The sequence below is a fragment of the Gigantopelta aegis genome, chromosome 6, assembly GCF_016097555.1.
Source record: "Gigantopelta aegis isolate Gae_Host chromosome 6, Gae_host_genome, whole genome shotgun sequence".
In the NCBI taxonomy this organism is placed as follows: Eukaryota; Metazoa; Mollusca; class Gastropoda; order Neomphalida; family Peltospiridae; genus Gigantopelta; species Gigantopelta aegis.
In genome coordinates, this window is record NC_054704.1 from 49,098,413 (window position 1) to 49,118,874 (window position 20,462).

General features: G+C 35.7%; 1 protein-coding gene across 2 annotated transcripts in view; it reads right to left on the bottom strand.

Annotated features, from left to right (window-relative positions):
- LOC121374922 (KICSTOR complex protein SZT2-like) overlaps window positions 1–20,462 on the bottom strand; it is a 149,071-nt gene that overhangs the window by 105,357 nt on the left and 23,252 nt on the right. For both annotated transcript variants that reach the window (XM_041502063.1, XM_041502062.1), the window contains exons 19-20: window positions 20,251–20,363; window positions 16,531–16,693 (exon numbers count right to left, since the gene is read on the bottom strand). In XM_041502063.1, coding sequence (XP_041357997.1) covers window positions 16,531–16,693; window positions 20,251–20,363 — 276 coding nt within the window. The remainder of the gene's footprint in view (window positions 1–16,530; window positions 16,694–20,250; window positions 20,364–20,462) is intronic.

The following is a 20,462-nucleotide window of genomic DNA, read 5'->3' on the forward strand; positions in this document are numbered from 1 at the left end:
ACACCCCAGCACGAAAAATACATCGGCTATTGGGTGTCAAGCTATGGTAAATGCAAAAACAATTGTTTTATGATCAACATGAATATAAAAATTCAACAGTAGCAAGGGATCTTTAATATGCACCATCCTACAAACAGGATTGCACATACCACAGCCTTTGTTATGTCAGTGGTGGAGAATAAGGCTGGAACAAGAAATGGACCAATGGGTCCTAATGACGTGGATTGACGCTAGACTGATTGCACATACCACAGCCTTTGTTATGTCAGTGGTGGAGAATAAAGCTGGAACAAGAAATGGACCAATGGGTCCTAATGACGTGGATTGACGCTAGACTGATTGCACATACCACAGCCTTTGTTATGTCAGTGGTGGAGAATAAGGCTGGAACAAGAAATGGACCAATGGGTCCTAATGACGTGGATTGACGCTAGACTGATTGCACATACCACAGCCTTTGTTATGTCAGTGGTGGTGAATAAGGCTGGAACAAGAAATGGACCAATGGGTCCTAATGACGTGGATTGACGCTAGACTGATTGCACATACCACAGCCTTTGTTATGTCAGTGGTGGAGAATAAGGCTGGAACAAGAAATGGACCAATGGGTCCTAATGACGTGGATTGACGCTAGACTGATTGCACATACCACAGCCTTTGTTATGTCAGTGGTGGAGAATAAGGCTGGAACAAGAAATGGACCAATGGGTCCTAATGACGTGGATTGACGCTAGACTGATTGCACATACCACAGCCTTTGCTATGTCAGTGGTGGAGAATAAGGCTGGAACAAGAAATGGACCAATGGGTCCTAATGACGTGGATTGACGCTAGACTGATTGCACATACCACAGCCTTTGCTATGTCAGTGGTGGAGAATAAGGCTGGAACAAGAAATGGACCAATGGGTCCTAATGACGTGGATTGACGCGAGACTAATTGCACATTATGAAAGCACTTTACAGCTGCACTATGTCCTGTCCCCATAGATATATAAAGCATAATAAGTTTTGTCTATACTTTGAAATTAATTATTTTAAGTGTAAAAATCAGTTTTAGGGGGTTTTGTTTTCTATGATACACATACATGCACTCTGATTTAAATTTTCTACCATCTCCAGTCTAAGTCACATAACACTACATTGTTAGCCATTACAAGAAAGAAAGAAAGAAATGTTTTATTTAACGACGCACTCAACACATTTTATTTACGGATATATGGTTAAGCACCACACAGATTTTGAAAGAAAACCCGCTGTCGCCACTACATGGGCTACTCTTTGCGATTAGCAGCAAGGGATCTTTTATTTGCACTTTAGACTGGTTGAAGGTATGTGATAGCTTAGCTTATCATATAGACAATTTGAGATCTTTAGTCGGTCTACATGAGCAAAGGTACACCGTTTGTTTGTCTATACCCAGCAAGATAAGATAAACCACCTCACCTCACCCAGACATTTTGTGAATTACTTTTAACATGATCATACAATCATTATCAAGAATTAAAATTATCGGAGGTTCACTTCATCTATTGTTTACTAAATGCTTACATGGCAGTAAAGAAAAGAAAAAATTATTTCACAGATAGTTTTTTGCTCAGAATGTATGAAAGCAGTGGATGCAACGTTCTTGGGTTTTTATTTTATTTTATATAAACTGTTTAATACAATGATAGATCAGTTTTTTTAATTGTGTTTTTCATACATGAATGGTTAATAAACTTGCAAGGTTGAGGTATTACATTTAGTGTTAGGGATGCAAATGATAATTATAGATACACAGAATGCTTGCCCATCAAATATGATTTTATTGCAATAAATATGTGGATGAAATAGTTGGGGGGGGGGGGTTGGAGGGGTTGGGTGAGGCTGTGTGGTTTTTTTAAGATGAATCTTTCCTTCCTAAAACACAATTTGAAAAATTGGTAATTCTTGGCATTACCTGTCTTTATTTTGAGTTTTAAAAATGTACATCTGTTTAATCTTAAATTAGGTGTATATACATGTCCATGTATATGTATATAAGAGGATTTTCTATTGCCAAGCTGAATATATCTATTACTAACACATCTGTTTCCAATTACACTCACATGTATTAACATGTACCTGTGCTGTAAATCACTAAATGATTGTAAACCACCGCTCTGATTATGAATACTTAATTAACTCATTCTCGACTCTAATTCTTTAACGATGTCTTGATAAGAATTAATTAGTGAAATAATGATCCATGTTCAACATGTAACCTAAATGTAAGAAAGTGATGATGATGATGATGATGATGATGATGGTGATGATGACGATGATGATGGTGATGGTGATGGTGATGATGATGATGATGATGAAATTCACTGCTTCAAGCATATAGTCCTGCCCAGTGGTTATTTGGTTTATCATGAATTATAGTTGCATTGAGTTACCTAATCCTTAATACACTTGTACTACACTGATGTCTCAAATATATTTTAAATTAACTGATTCTGCAACCATTTAGCATTTTATCTGTTCAACTACTAATATGTTATGCATCCAAACTGTTTTTTTTAAATCTGTATAGAACTATTTGCAAGTTTTAACAGTTGACCACTTAATCATTTGGCAGTTCCTGTGATTTTACGTTTGTGTAACTGACACCCAAATAGAAAGTCAGTTCGTATGAAATAGTGTGTCCTGCATTTTGTTACCAATACATGGTTACTCTTTGTTAACGACTAGCCACAAAGGATCTCGAACATGCATTTTCCAACAGACAGGATAGAACATACCACAAGCTTTGATAGACTACTGATGGAAAAAGTCTAACAACTGCACCTACATGCACATGTGCATCTAGCAATGCACCAACGCCACCATATAACTGTAAATAAACAAAATGTGTTGAGTGCGTCGTTAAATAAAACATTTCCTTCTAGCAATGCACCGACGCCACCATATAACCGTAAATAAACAAAATGTGTTGAGTGCGTCGTTAAATAAAACATTTCCTTGTAGCAGTGCACTCTCTCATTTGAAACTAATGCTAGGATACACAGTGAAAACCAACCAGTCTTGTCAACATAACCACATCAATGGGGCACTTCTGCAATAACGTCCCTAACTATAATTAATCATTAATTATAATTTACACTCAGTAGTGTTATGAGAGCTATCAGATTTGCAGATGGTGGATATCAGGTCACATCCAGGTACTGGCTCACACCCAGAAAAAGCTTTAATTCCCATTTCGGGGTTTTTTCCTTCTTTTTATCGTTTTTTTGAGGGTGGTGGTGGAAGTGGGTAGACTGATTTTTGCCCTAAATAAATGAAAATGCCAGAATCTGGATAACAACATTTATTAATATTAGCGTTACTGTCAAACACCTACATGTATATAGGGTTGCAAACGAATCACTATGCATTTTTACATGGATTACAACTAATATTGTGGGTAGAATGATGGAAATACCCGGTGAAAAGGTTTCTATATTTTTTTGAGGATTTGCTTCAGCCCTGGGAGTACATGTAGTTGCCGTCCCCACATCACCCTCCCCACCTTCCCGTATCAAATGGTTATGAGGAGCAAGGCCACTACACCAACATCTCTCTCATTAACAAGTAACCACCAAGCCAGTCTTGGACAGATAGCCTAAATAGATGAGTAGGAGAGACAGAGACAGAGACAGAGACAAAGACAGAGAAAGAGAAAGAGAAAGAGAAAGAGAAAGAGAAAGAGAAAGAGACAGACACAGTGAGAGAGAGAGAGAGTGTGTGTGTGTGTGTGTGTGTGTGTGTGTGTGTGTGTGTGTGTGTGTGTGTGTGCATGCACATGCACACACAGGACAGTGTGCCTGACCTCTAATGGGATGTAAATAAAATAAAATAAAATAAATAATCAATGAAAATAAGTTGAAACGAATGAAAACATATCACACTTTCATCTTGCAATGACTGGCCAAAAACTGCAGTGTGTGTCATCTAATCATATGTCAAAAAACATTATTATATATACATGTATGTCTATATGTTTGCAAAGACAAAAAAAAAGTGTAATAGAGAGAGAGGGCAGTCTCTAGTGGTTGTACTATATCAAATAAAATCCCATAGCCGACCATGTTAATGTTTGTGTTTATGCAATATATGCAATATATCAATACACTATATGCAATATATCAATCAAACTATGACCAATAAATATCCATACTACAACCCATACCTCAAAGTATTAACTGAAAAAAATGGTACCTTTCCGAGTTTCATGGCTCATTTTCGGTATAACTAGATGTTTTTACAACACCCCTAGTTTCGCAACAAATTATTTGGTTTAGTACTACCTAGTGGGGGAGGTAATATCTTTATTTATATAGAGTAGAACAAAAAAACATAAAAACATTTCCTCAAGTGGGGTGGGTGTGTGGATGCATTGGGATGCCACAGGCCACCCCAGTTCCTATAGGCATACAAATATTTAATAATAATAAACAAAACACATACAAAATAAAATTAATAATTTTACTTCACAAGCATACATTTGTTTAATCTGGTACTTTTCAACCATACATGTAAATTCTTTAATTCCTTATTGCTGTATCAAACAGAAATCAGCCAAGAGGGCATCTAATCTGAGATGAGAAGAAAAGCATCACATGATCTGAATACAGGCTGTGACAGATAAAAAGATAAATGCTTGGTCGGATTTTCACACAATCTGGCAGACTGTCAAAGTTCAGTTTTAAAGTCTTATGATTGTGGGATTACAGAAACAATAGCAAGATATACCACCATGTCTCATGATACGTCAAACAAACAGGACACTGGTGATAACACAAGAAAAAATATATATTACTCATAGATATGACACTAATTAAAAGGTCAACGTTTATCAAAAACGTAATTCACTATTGTTTGTTATCTATGGATACTTTTTACAATATATCTGAATATCAATAAAATAAAATAAATTTAATTTACCCGTTTTTAATATTTTCGCAATAAAAAGTCCATCGCTTGCCAAAATGCCTGTCGAATCCAAGAGCTAAGTCATGTGACCCTGTGACGCACTAACCGGCATAACATGAAAGCGTGATTCGCAGCCTTTCAGACATTTTGCTGGGAAGGTAGAACATGCATATTTTTAAAACGCAAAATTTTTATTGTACTGAATTGAATTTTATGGATGGAATATTCTTTTGGAGATAGTTTTCAAATGTAAAATATGGTGAACCATTGTTTAGTGTTTGGATGTATCAAAGCAGCAGTTTTTCCGAACTTTAAACAAACCAACAATCACAAGGTTTGCATGGAAGTGGTTCTTAACATATCTGTTCCAAGCCTGTATTCCCACCGGCACATGTTCTACGACTGCACATATTTTCACAGATACAACAAATATAACCTACAAAAGTGCCTCTTTGAAAAGTGTTACAGTCATGCGCCGTCCCTGTAGTGGCATAGAGAGGGGGCCCACGGGAACACGCAACCACCCCCACCCCATCAAACTTTTTTTATTAAATTTTATAAAAATCATACATACACATGTATATACATGTGTACATAGTGTGAGTTGTTTCCTCTGCCCCCAATCCCAATATAAAATCCTGCCAAGTGGAGGGTGCCAAGCCTAGAACGATAAAAAATATGGGGCTTGTATTTCATAATTAAATACAAACTTTTTGTGTGTGCGTGTATGTATATATACTGAACAAAACAAGAAACTTCCGATTTGTACATATAGTATTTGTTGTGTTAAAGAATTCATAGTGTAATGAAATTATATAGGTAGTATTAGCCTTGAGCTGTATTATCAGGATTCATGAATTTTATCGATTATTTTTGCACTGTTAATCGTTGACAACGTGAAATTCAATTTGCACGTGCATGCATGGTTCGACATGTCCCGTGTATTATTCGGTCAATTTGTTTTACTTGTCTTACTGACATTGTTGTCAAGTGAACGAAAACGCTTCAAAATTTGTAAAAAAAAATAACGTTTTTTACATTGTAGCATTTTTAGTATGCCAAGAATACCCAATAATTTACGCGAACGGATGACTGGCATACTTGATGCTGGCATGTCGACAGAAGACGTTGCAAGGCATGTTGGGAGTTCTAGTCGAGCGATACGAAATCTTCGCATAAGATTTCGAATGACAGGAAGCACCAACGACTTGCCACGTCGTGGACATCCGTGTGTTACAACGCATGGTCAAGACCGCTATATCATGAACACGCATTTGCGCAATCGATTCCAAACTGCCACTGCTACTGCTGCTAACACACCTGGGCTTCATAATAACCGAATCAGTGGGCAAACTGTTCGTAATCGTCTGCGGGAGAACGGTTTACATGCACGACGTCCTTACGTCGGATGCGTTTTAATGCAACGTCATCGTCTAAATCGTCTTAATTGGGCACGTGTACACACTCGTTGGATACGGCGACGCTGGAATACCATTCTTTTTTTGGATGAATCCAGATTTTTTTTTACAACATGGTGATGGCAGGGTGCGCGTCTACCGTAGGAGAAATGAACGCTATGCTGACTGTTGTGTTCTTGAACGAGATCGTTTCGGGGGTGGGGGTTGTGTCATGGTCTGGGCAGCCATTGCCCATGGTTATCGTTCACCACTAGTCGTCATTGATGGCAATTTAAATGCTCAACGTTACCGCGATGACATTCTCGCTCATCACGTCATTCCTCTGTTCCAGAACAACGCCAACATCTCGATTTTTCAGTATGATAATGCCACCTCTCATATAGCTAGAGACACTGTAAATTTTCTTAGGACAAATAACATTGATTTCATTGATGACTGACCCGCTAAAAGTCCTGATCTCAACCCCATCGAGCATGTCTGGGATAGTCTGGACAGACGATTGAGGCGTCATCCCAACCCACCTGCTAACGTCAACGAACTTCGTCAAGCGCTCATTCAGGAATGGAACAATATTTCACAGGCAGAAATCAACACTTTAGTCAAGTCTATGCGCCTGCGATGCACTGCAGTGGTCAATTCAAGAGGTGGTCATACCTGTTATTAAGTGGGTGTTTTTTTTTAAACCCCTACCACACTTGGTCACAATTTCTCCCAGTTTCAGTTAACCTATGGCCATGATTTTTGCACCAAACGATGCATCATGGAACACTCTTTAAACGCATATATAACAATTATTCCCCCGGTTTGTTTTCATCAAGTTATGTTCAAGCAAAGTTAGCGGAAGTTTCTTATTTTGTTCAGTATATATACACACACACACCCACACCCACACCCACACCCACACACACCCTTCTATTCCGGACTTCAGATGCAAATTCAAGAACAAAAGAACAGGTCATGTAGTAATTAGTTCTGTCTACACAGGCGCGTGATCTTGCCCCTACTGTCTACACCGGCATACCTCTACTATCTGCCAGTGGTCACCTTTTAAACAATGACAGCATTTCCCCAGTAATTAGGACACCACAGAAAGTGTTATGAAATAATCACGCCTCTTTGAAAGCTTAATAAACAATGAACAACACCTGTAGAAATGGGTGCAGGTAGCAAGATAAATCGTATTATTATTTGTATGTGTTCATACCTGCATTGCATCATACCGATTTGTCTAAAACAATAAATTCAGAGCCGTATTTTATGTGATATTAATCAATAAAATAATGTTATTTATTCTGCTTGTTGTTTTAAATGCATTCTGATATTTTTATTACGTACAGTCAAATGTTAATATCCCACTTTCAAAAGTTGGGACTGAACTTGTGTCCTCCTTCTCACAGGTAGGTAGGTAACTAGGTTAACATGCTTATATACCATTTCCTCACCAATCAAGATACCATTCGAGTTGATGTATAAATGTTATGAGAATCAGCTGTTTTTCAAAAAATCATTCTCTGCTGTTGGCATGTTGACCTACTAACAGAAGGCCGGATGCTACGTCTCAGGTCTGATACGGGTCAAATCGACTGAGCAGTAGGGTTTTTCTCCAAGCGTTTTACAAAAAGTCACTTTATTAATAACTGGGATGGGGTTGTTTTTTTTGGTGTTTTTTTAATACTGTAATGTTTATGTATTTGTTTTATATACTGTGTATTAATAATGTGCCATGATTGTGGACCTTTAAAAATAAAAGATGAAGTAATTAAAAAAAATTTAAATCAGAAAACTCTAATGGTAATTAAAATAAAAGGTAATTTTTTAGCAATTCATATCAAATTCAATCTTTGCCATGAGTAAACTCATAGGAGTAAAATCAAAGTGAGCTGAGAATATCATTCTCATGAAATGAATCTAGTTGAGCAATCACATGAAGTTTCAAATACAATGTGTTAAACATTTTATTGCAAGGTGATCAATTTGTCATTCTTCAAAAACTTTCCAGGTGAGTGTGTAGGGGAGTAGGGGTGATTGCTTGCCTTTCTTGGTCAAAACAGAATTCCAATCTGCTTTGAGAAAATTATTTTATGCAAAAATAAGAAGCAAAAAAATAATAATAAGAAGCTGAAATCAGATAAAAAGCTTAATCCCTGATTAGCAGATTAATGATTTGGATTTACAAGAAGGTGGTATATTTTTACAGTGAAGCAAGTACATTTGTATCTCCCCTCTACATCCCAACTTTTCATATTTAACTTCAACAGACCGTCATTCTTACAACACTGGTAATAATGATAATAGAAATTATCAACATCAAACTGTACTAATAATATGTAGAAAATGTTTTGTTTAACAACAGTACTAGAGCACATTGATTTATTAATCATTAATTATTGGATATCAAACATTTGGTAATTTTGACATATACATGTAGGTAGTCTGAACCCTTTGAACCCGAGTGACTCGAAAAAACAGCTGTGATGTCAACCTTCAAATACCCCAGCAGACGGAAAATCGGTTGCCACATGTCTTGTTTATAAACAATATTGCTAGGCAACTTCCCGACCAATCAACGGCTTTGATTTATCTAATTTTCGGTCCACACTTTCTGTGAATGTAACTTCCATATTTCCAAGAAAGTTTCCGTCTGACACGTATAAAAAAAGCAAAATAACGGCTAAAAAATTGTTCTCTGTGCAACAAGTTTTAGCTGAGATACTGAGTTCCGACAAAGAAGAAATAGGTGAAACAACGTACAGTAATGAAAGTGATTTTGAATCCGGAATTGATTTACAAAGTGATATTGATATTGATAACACTGAAATTGATAACAATGTGCATCCTCTAGTGACAGGGTGGTTGTCAAAGAGGGCAAAAGGGGGAGGGGTATGTGCACTGGACAGCCGGACAAAAACTGCTGGTTTGACTGGCACCACAAGAGAGAATACTGGAGATAAATAACAAGGAAGTCCATATTTATTTCAAATAGCCTTTATGTTGATAAATTAATGACAGAAAATATTCTTAATGGCTAAAAAACAACTAAATACATATTTTTAGATTTTCCTGATTTTTCGTCTTAGGAGCTCAGGGTGGCTGGGCCGAACATGCCAGGAACTCAGGATTCAAAGGGTTAAAGAGGAAACACGCTACATTTATTCCATCTTTTACATGCACTTTCCCTTTGATTTTCCAGTATTTGATTGGAGAACAGGGCTACCCACTGGCATGCCCCTCCCCATATGACAACTCTTCCACCCACCATGTTATATATTTTCTTGTCATCCCCATAATATAACTCAAAAACAATTGTTCTCCATCCCAATCTAGGTGCCCACCCCCACCAAAAGATCCTGGCTGCACCAGTGAAGCTACCGTGGGGGTTCTATCTTATAACCCAAACACATCAACTTCGTAAGCACTCTATCAGCTGTGTTAGAACCACCCAACCACTGGAACAGAAATACATAAATGCAGACTGCCACTTCAATTGGCTGTTCAGTGTATATAGATTAATGGAACAGGTTACTCATGTTGATTAGCAATAAGGTTTCTTTTAAATACATATCTTTTCATAGGCAAAACAGCACACACCTAAACCTTTGATTTACCAGTCATTAAATACTGGATGGAATGGGAAATATATATTTTAAATGCATGTGTATAAGAGATAAAAACCAGTGTTTACCAACCTTAACAGGCATCGAAATATACATACATATAGTGTGTGCATGGTCACTCATGTACAGGTTACCAAAGAAATATGGGCATGGTAAGTTACAGGTTACGGCATATTTATATTTTCATTATTATTACTATTCACTATTATTATTATATATGCACATATGCCAGTACCCCATGAAAAAAGTTGAAATATATAGTACTCAGGTTGAGATTTGCACCTTATTTCCAACTATAAACTATAATAAGTAAAATTAATGTCTATAGTGGTTACATATAAAAATAAAAATAAACTGTTTTGAGTTTAAAATGGCAAGCACAGAGGCTAATCCAAAAGGGTAACCAGGGGACCTGACCCTCCTCTTTCCAAATATATTCAAGTGTTGGTCCATGTGACTTTTTCCCGCTTAGTACCCCTCCCCTCATATATTTTCTGGATCTGCCCCTGCAAGTACATGGACAACTGACAACATCTGTTAATAGTCAAAAGATATGAGTTTATTTAAACTCTACGTAGTTGTGTTTGTATTTATCTGAAGTTAGAGATATCCTTGGTTGGTCAACAGTGATATGCAGTAACAGAGGTGGTCACTCGAGCAGTCTGACTATACTTGAGAAAGTCCTCCAACATTCTGCCGAGTGTCGGTAGATATGCCTAGTTTCATGTGTGTCCTTAACAATATATACGTACATTACTACACCCACTAGGTGTTTGTCCATTCCATTTAGAACTTTAGCATTATCAGTCTATAATCATGAACACTACTCAATACAGTGAAACCTGTTTAAACTGGATAATGCAGAGGACATAATATTTATCCAATTTAGACAGGATTTGGTGTTAAAAGAATCGCATTATAGAATTTAGAAAATTCGGGACAATGAAACTTGGCTGGTTTTGACAGGATTCCAGTTTGTTCAGGCACAAGTTTAGACAGATTTCACTGTAGTCAGTAAAGTCAATACTGGTGTGATAGAACAAGCTACAACCAACTATATATAGAGATAAATATACCATCACTGCCTGTGTACTAGTATATTCAAGCCCTGCAATGAAGAAAATGTCCACAGCAAAAAAAAAAGCTATTTAAAAAACTTTGAATATAGGCCACGGCAAATAAGTGCCATGGAGAATTAAAAAACTCCACGGAACTGCCAATTGCCGTGGGTAATTGCAGAGTTGTATATATCATGTATTATGCAGAGGGTACATTTTTAATAAAAGGTGGATCTTCAGTAAGAACAAGAATTACATGGTATTAAATGTCTTGTCTACAAACTGTGATTAACATTCATAGATGCAACTATAAACCAGGGGCCTAATTCACTAAAGTCTCGCAACTTTGCGATCTCGCAGGGCAATGCTAGAAGACTTGCAAAGAGGATGCTTTGTTCTCTAGCAGAGCCTAAGAGAGCTTTGTGAATTAGGCCCCAGGCTTCACTGACCAAGTACAAGTACATGTATTTACAGTTTGTAAGAAACTGATCTAAACATGAAACTTTAATGTTAAACTTTAACGCAAAGGTTGATGCCGTCAGGAAAACAATATCTATATCTCGCCTTTTTACTTCATAAAGCTGAGACAAAAGATAATTCTTTTGAGGAAGAAAAAGTGGATTTAATACGTATTTGTATAATCGGCAACTGTCACACCATCCTATGAAAATATTACTCAGAACAATATAAACAATATTTTACACATCAAATAGTTTGTTGGTTATAACTGATGAAAAGTGAACCCAATCGATAATAAATATAGTAACACATGCAATATACATGATCTGTTTGATATTATAAGTAATTATGTTCATTGTCAGTGATCCAGTCCTCCAAAAAAAATATCTAGACACGTTCTAATTACGGCCAAATACAATATATAGTCAGTCTCTGATCAGACCAAAGTTCTAGAAATGGTGTTGCAAAACATAGATTACACAGAAATGGTGGGTATATTTTATAGAGATTATTACATGAGCTTGTGTGTCGTACTGATTTTACAAAATGAGTGTCAGGGTTTTTGTATTGCCTGAGCGAGAGAGAGGGTAATGCATGAATCCTGACACGAGTTTCGTAAAATCAGTACAACTCACACGCAAGTGTAATAATTTCTTTATTATCCATATTATTACTGATGTTTTCTTTATGAATAACAAGACCCAACTCAAAATGTTTCAACCAAAACTAGAAGGAAATGACGAAATGACATCATATTTCAAATGCACAGTCTGAGCTAGGACTGGAGAAGCAACGTCATGTTATGATGTCGCTTCCCAAAATTACGTCATTACACTTGTTATTACACGTGTGCTTCGTATGATTATTATTAACTCGGTTATGTTGAACCATATGGATAATCAATTGTCTTATGTCCTCATCTGCCTTGGTCCCCTCCTCATTGGCCATGATGTCCCATCATTTGTAGAGGTACACTAAATGCTTTCAATCACCTTTTCCATATCCATATATTTATGACTTCTGACTTTTGCCCACAAATGACCTCTTTTATACCCAAAATGTCATGGCGCATCACAATATTATTATTTCTGGTATAAATGGCACTATTATAGCTACCTCGGGAAATTTGAAGAAATACAAAGTCTTGATGCGCTAGGGTCAAAATCAATGTATCAATATAAAAATTGCTTGGGCATATTTAAGTGTTAACATGATTGTCAGTTGGACAATTAATAATCACTGAAATCATTGTCAAGCAGAGAAGCTTGTTACGCAAGGTCAAATAGATTTATAGGTACTGTATATATAAAGTCCATGATGAGCACAATCATATAACACACATATGAACAGGAACAGACAATCCTTAAAATTGATCCCTGTAGCTGGGGGATGGGGGCATGGAAAAATAAACATTTGTTTTGTTTTGTTCACACGACTCATCATATTTAAATTCAGGTCTCAACATTGTTACTGTAGATAAATGTACATTATGTTATTTTTGCTCTGCCTATATACAGGTGTTATGCAAATAAATTATTATAATTCTTTGTTATGGCCATCAGCAGTGCTACTAATAAAATTTCCAATAGCTTTTCTTCAATCATCTGACATTTACTTTTTTATTATTTGTACTAAACTGCTATTGAAAATTAATCCAAATGTCAATGGCAGCATACTATAAGAACACACTAGAGAAAGACCATCAGGGGTAGAAGGTAACATTCGCCCCATTGCCCAAGTTAAGTAAAAATTGCTCAGGAAGAGTTCAATTTAAATGATGCTCTAGTGTTAGACATGGGCCATTCCATGGTATTTGGTCCATGGATGTGGAAATTTCAAAATGATCTGTTAAACTAGGTTTTTATTTTAGCCTAAAGTTAACACCCTTAAGCACATACAAATATACTTTTATCAGCAATTTACTTTTGTTTTAATGGTTTTAATGATGGTTTTATTTGAAAAAATATTTTTTGTAAGCCAGGACGTGACATTTGTTTTTTCGTAATATTTTATTACTGTTATGTCAAATTTAAAAATTAGGTATCAGGACATCATATCTAAAATATACTGCATATGAAAATACTACTTTCCCTTCTTTCATATCATAATTAGTATCTTAAATTATTTTTCAAAATATTTAATGTCACATCCTGGTTGATTTGACATATAAAAGTTAGTTTTATTTAAATACTCTTTTTCAGAAATAAAAATGCCTTTTAATTCTCCTTCTTCTCAATGTTCCAAGTATAAATAAAAGGTATAATGATGACTGGTTGTATTAAATGATTAAAATAACCACCTCAAACTTTGAGCCACGACGTGACACTGAGCCAGGACGTGACATTCAAGATGGCATGTTAAATTGAGTAAAGATTAAAAATGTATTAAATTTCTCTATATAGAGAAATTGGCAAAACTGACTAGATAATGCGCATGTACCTAAAATAAATTACTTTTATTTTCAATATTTTTGCTCTCACCATCAAGAATCGGAAACGGAGAAACTGGATGTTCGAGGGAGCATGTTTGAGTATTTAACATAGATTCATGTAGATACAAAAATACTATTATCAATTAATTCTATGCTTCTATGTTTTGACCAAATAATGAATTATTGATAATCCACCAATTTAAAGAATATTGTATTATACCAAATGTTCCATTTTGTGAAATCCAAACTGGTGTACACGTACAATAAATATTGTGTCAAAGATTTGTTCAAATACAATGTGCTGCTAAAATCTAAAGTTTATTTCTTGACAGATACAGGTATTCAAACATGAATTAGAATATATAAACCAACATTCCTCCAGTGAAGGATGTAATTGATAAAGATACATGTTGATCATAAAACTTGGGTTGGGGGAATTCAAATCAATTGTGTCATTGAGATTTTTGATATTGTCAACCATCAACAGTTTATATTAATATGCATTGTTGATAGTTTGGCCTATCAGATAATGATGAACAGAAAGAAGAAACTGTCCAAAAACTATCATTTCTGTACTGATTGAGATTCATATTTTGAATTCCAATTAAATCAGATGATCATAAACATACCAACAAAAGGCAAAATATAATAATATATTAATTCTAAAATATATGGTAAATTGCAAACAAACATTCTACAGAATTAAATGTCTGGCCTATCATAAACTTATTCAGTATTATTGATAGTGCATAGATCTATCTCAATGCATGTTAAAAATGTTTTTAAAACATTAGAAAAAAATTAAACTTCAAAAAATTAAATTAAAATTTTAAAATAATAAAGTTGAAAAACAAATTTTGTTGTGCACCAGTGTCCGAGATTAATGGTATCCCGATATCCCGGGGATACCAGAATTTACTTTTGGATACCAAACTTCAAGAACCCAGTATCCAACCGGGATACCATATAATGCTGTAACTGATTTTTATTTTTCGCTGAAACATTGAAATTTCATGACTGGTGAAGTTAAGTAGCAATATTTTCGAACTGTACAGTCTAATGCTATCGGAACTAATGCAACTCGTACCCAGTTAATGCTACACGGAGCAATAGCGAGGAAAAATACGCCCCCCCCCCCCCCCCCCCCCCATCATCATCCTAGGGATTTTTTGATTCTTATATATGGAATGAATTTTAGAATATTTTGCCGGGATACTAAATTCTCAAGTGGGATACCAGATTTTGAAATGTTAGTATCCAAATGGGATACTGCCCCAAAGTTTTAATCTTGAACACTGTGCACTGAGGTGAACATTCATAGAAAGAACTATAAATGAAGCTGTACTGATGCAGGACCTGTCATTTATGAGAAATGTAGCTATATTTGTACAATCAATGTTCGAGCTAAATGCAAAATTTGATGCCGCAGCCAACGGAAAAGTTATACCTATTCTTCATCTTTTTAGTTTGTACAAGACAAAAATCACCAGACTTAGCAACATCAGGATAAACAGTGTTGTTGACAGTATGGTCACTGGTTATAAAAGTATATTATATATGAATATTGCACAACGATAGTTCAATTAATTAGGATTTTATGTACTTATTTTGATGATAAAAACACTTAAAACAAGTAAATATCATTGATTTCATAAACTAACACTGTTTCATTAGTAGTATTTGATATACATATCATTTATTAGTTGTATAAGTGAACTGGACAAAAAGTCACGTCCTGGCTCGTCACGTCCTGGCTCGTACTAAACATTTTAAAAGTAAATGTTACATCATAAAGAATATTTTTTTTAGTAAATTGCTATACAGCATTTAGAAATAGACTGGATATTGTGTTAAACAGTGTATTTCAATAAGCAAACATTCTATCAGGAGAGCAGAGTTTTGTAATTTACTGCAGTGTTAAAAAAGTGATGTCCATTTTCGTCACGTCTTGGCACATTTTACTTTTCACTTTAAAAGTAATTTTTTTTTTACAAAAACAAAATTAGGCCTGACATGCTTATACTACTATATGTAATGAGTCTATAAATGATAAAACTCCATTTCCATTTAAAAAGGATTTTTAGTGAAGGAGATCATAAGAGTCAGAATGTCACGTCCTGGCTTAAATAATTACCATGGAATGGCCCACAATGTTACATATTTTCCAGAGTTGATTGTATTTTTACTTCGTTTCATGATTTACAGGATTGATCAGATCAGTAAAGCAAGACATTAAACAAATGCCGGTGGTTTGTCTTTTCAGGATGGACTACCATTGTAATATATCAGGGCTAGCTCTAGGTGAACAGAAAATTTCACCAAATTATCTTTTTAAAAAAACAAGAAACCCAGTTATTTCACAACAAACAATTTTTTTCCAGCCAAAAACCACCAAAATATTCTGCCAGTTGTTCTTAACATTTGCAATTAGGAAAACTGGCAAGTCACAAAAGCTATCCCTGCATATTGTCAGTCAAGTGGTTGCAACTAAACATGAGGGGCAAGGCTAGTGATTTTTTTCATGGGAATCTAGTAACTTTTCTAGGCTACAAGGCCAATGGCAATATTTGTTTCCCTTCTACCCGTGAGTGTGTGGTACAAAACGTGAACACTCACTGCCTTGGCGATCTCTTTGTAGTTGAGTCCATCGAGGTGTTTCCTCTCTGGTGTGTTGTTGAGGGACACGCCAAACTGTGGCTCCACCCAGCACTCAGTGACAATCTGCAGCTCTCCGTCGGCCTCTGTAGTCTCCATCTCATCCATGTCATCTTCCGACACACTGTCAACACAGAACATAATACTTGTAATATATATAACATGTCCTGAGTACATCAGATGTCATCTTCTGACACTATAAATACAGCATATAATACATGTAATATATTAAAAGAATCCTTCATATGTGTCCATGTGGGACCCGAGGGTACATAAGCCTCGCCCCTGACATCATATTATGTAGCCGAGGGTGGAATAGCCCTGTCCCACATGGATACATAATGGAGGATTATTTTTTTCCCATTCAGTAGATGAAAAACAAGCATTTTGGGAAAACGTGAAAAACCTACATTTTTTGTTTTTTATCTCACAATAAAAGAATCATAACCATTGAAAAGATCGTACCCAAAAATGGTTTATACTAAAAGTATAAACCAAAAATGATAGTATAATTTCATGATGACTGCAGGTTTCCTTGTTTTTATGAAGTATAAAAATCATTTCTTGCATTATTTTGCCGTTTACGTGATGTCACCCAATGTTAATATCAGCTCAAACTATAGAAGTCACATGGTCATGCAAGACCGATTTATTCCACATGGGCTGACGTCATGGAATACGCCTGTCTTGCATGGCTAGGGATGGGAGAAATAAGATGTCCTCATTACATCCATGTTATATTCTGAAACGCTATAAAGACAGCACATAATACTTGTAATATATATTAAGCAGCGTTCTCATTATGTGATTAGTCGAACGCGATTTATTGGCCCTACAAAAATTGAAACATATAAGACTAAAGTCGTTTCAACAGTACAATTTGATTGCATGCGACAAGTTAGAGCGACTAATCGCAGATGAAAACGCCCCTTAAGCAGAACAAAAGACTGCTAGTTTCTGCAGTCATCATTTTATTGATCTCTTCTGAAATGGAATGAACGAAGGAAATGTTTTATTTAACGATGCACTCAACACATTTTATTTAAGGTTATATGGCGTCGGACTTATGGTTAAGGACCACACAGATATTGAGAGAGGAAACCTGCTGTCGCCACTTCATGGGCTACTCTTTTCGATTAGCAGCAAGGGACCTTTTATATGCACCATCCCACAGACAGGATAGTATATACCACTGCCTTTATTACACCAGTTGTAGAGCATTGGCTGGAACGTGAAATAGCCCAATGGGTCCACCGATGGGGATCAATCCTAGACCGACCGCGCATCAAGCGAATACTTTACCACTGGGCTACGTCCTGCCCACCTTCTGAAATGGTGTCAAGCAGTACATCATACTCATAAAACAATATGTATTGAAGTAAAACTACAGCAGGACATAGAGGTTATTACCAAAGTGTTTTTCGGTATCGTCAATATCATATATTAGGAATAAAAATTGTATTATGCGAGCCTTTGGCGAGCACAATACATTATTTTTATTCCTAATATATGATATTGACGATACCGAAATACACGAGGGTAATAATCTCTTTATCATATAATCTCAAGCTTAATATAACGTGTTTTTGTAAACTGTACACGCAACTTTAATTCCAGTCAGCCATTACGCGATATTCAAATGACATAAGAATATGTGGCGCGGTGTATTTTTGAACGTTTTTTGTTTTCTGAATGCTGGACAGCTTTCAGTGTAAAATTGTTATTGAAATGTTTTTATTTGATGACTATGAATACATGCGTCAATTATGGAGTTTCACCCATGTGCATTTGCTTAAATGTCAATAAACCTAGTGTCGTGACCTCCATTAATTTACATCTAATTTGCAAAGTTATCAAATTGTTAAAGTATGTGATCTGAAAAATATCACATACTTTGATTACACTGAAAATGTAAGATATTATATGATAAAATGGATTATCAGCTTCTGCAGTCCTCGTTACATCCAGCATCTTCTAACATAGTACAAAGTAGCTCATTCATACTTATAATATATACATTTTTTAATGTAACATAATATCAGATTCTGTAATCCTAAGTTCTTCTGAACCATTTTCTGTCATGTGCACTATGAAGTAGAATAAAGTATATGAATAAATACGATAATTTGGAGCTGTCAAATTTTTTAAGTAAAGGATATTTGTTGAACAACACCTCAGTACATTTTAAGCTAACAGGCTACTCCTAATGATAAAGCAGCAAGGGAACTTTTACATGCACTTCCCCACAGACAGAACAGTACCGTATTTGACCGGAAATTAGCCCATGTCTTTGAATAAGCCCCCCTCCGTTTTGATAACATTTAAGAAATTAGGCCCTCATTCGTAAATAAGCCCACCCCCAACTTCGTCACCTTATAAATAACATGAAATTGCAAGTTTGCTCAAAGTTCATTTAAAAGGTCATCCCTCCTGCAGATAATTAAACACAAATGTAACACAATATTTTACCACCAGTAAAATTTAGCAGTCTAATAGTAAAAGTGTGTCACATTGTTTTCAATTTCATGCCTGCAGTATTTCTTTGAAGTACACAAGCCCAAGTCTGAACTAAAACCAATGTCTATTTTTACCACCACACTGGGTCTGCAGTTAATGCTAATTAAGCAAATACCTTATTCTGATTGGCTAAGAACAATGACCTAGATTGACAATTCTTTGTAGTGTTAGCTGGCTGCCTGTGTCAGAAACGTGTGTATATGCTATTGAGTTTGTTGTTAATTGCCGTTGTTTTAAGTCTTCTCAGCATTAAATTTTGGATGTAAATAAACAGCACTGGTAAGTAATTGTAACATACACATGTAGAAGGTGTGTTTCTGATAATTAGATACTAGTACCAAAAAAACCAATTTAATTAATAAACAAATATTATTTATTAATAACAAATGGAACACTAATTAATAGATGTGCTACTGAACGTTTTTTGTTTTCTTCCTAGTTATTTATTATTTATTTTAATTATTATTATTAAAAAAATTTCAACAAAACTGGCCCCTTGTCTGGGAATAAGCCCACCCCATGCTAAGCTCACAATGAGTTGTCTTGGCCCCCTGGGCTTATTTCCGGTCAAATACGGTATATACCACGGTCTTTAATGTTCCAGTTGTGTGGTAGTGGTTGGGATGAGAGGAAAGCAGAGTCCACAGAAGTCAAACTATCGAACATCAGGTGATATTGATAACAAGCATTCTGGGAGTACTGCTAAAGCAATACATGTCCCCTTCTGGGCCAAAAAATCAAAATGTTCGTATCTTCCAAATTCAAGGTCCATAACTCTGTGAAAAATGTATAAATTGCCATGAAAATTTAACTTGATCTGTAGCAGTATATGATAAAGTCTTATATAAAATTGCATGTCATTATATTCAGGTATTGCAAAAAAAAAAGAAGGAAAGTCCAGAAAACAAACATTTTCAATTCTCCTAAGTTCAAGGTCCATAACTCTGTCAAAAATGGGTAAATCGCAGTAAAACTTGATCATGTACATGATAAAGCTATAGACAAAATGTCAGCTCAATATCTCAAGGAATTGTGAAAAAACCCATCCAGAAAACTGTAAGTGGGACAGATGGATGGACAGACAGACAGACAGAATGACGGAAATGAAACCTATAGTTCCCTCTTGTTGGACCGGTAGGGGACTAATAATGGATAAAAGCCTACCTGCTACGACTGGTCTTGTTGTATGGAGGGAAGATAATGTACTGAATAACACAAGTTTTCTTCTCAGCGTTGTCACGTGAGTCACTTTCTGCATCTTCAACAACTCCTGGATCCTGAAAAATAATACACAATCCAGTAAATACACACATGATTTGCTGCCTACTATGATACAACGGTTTGCCATCCATATGATTTATGGGGCGGGACGTAGC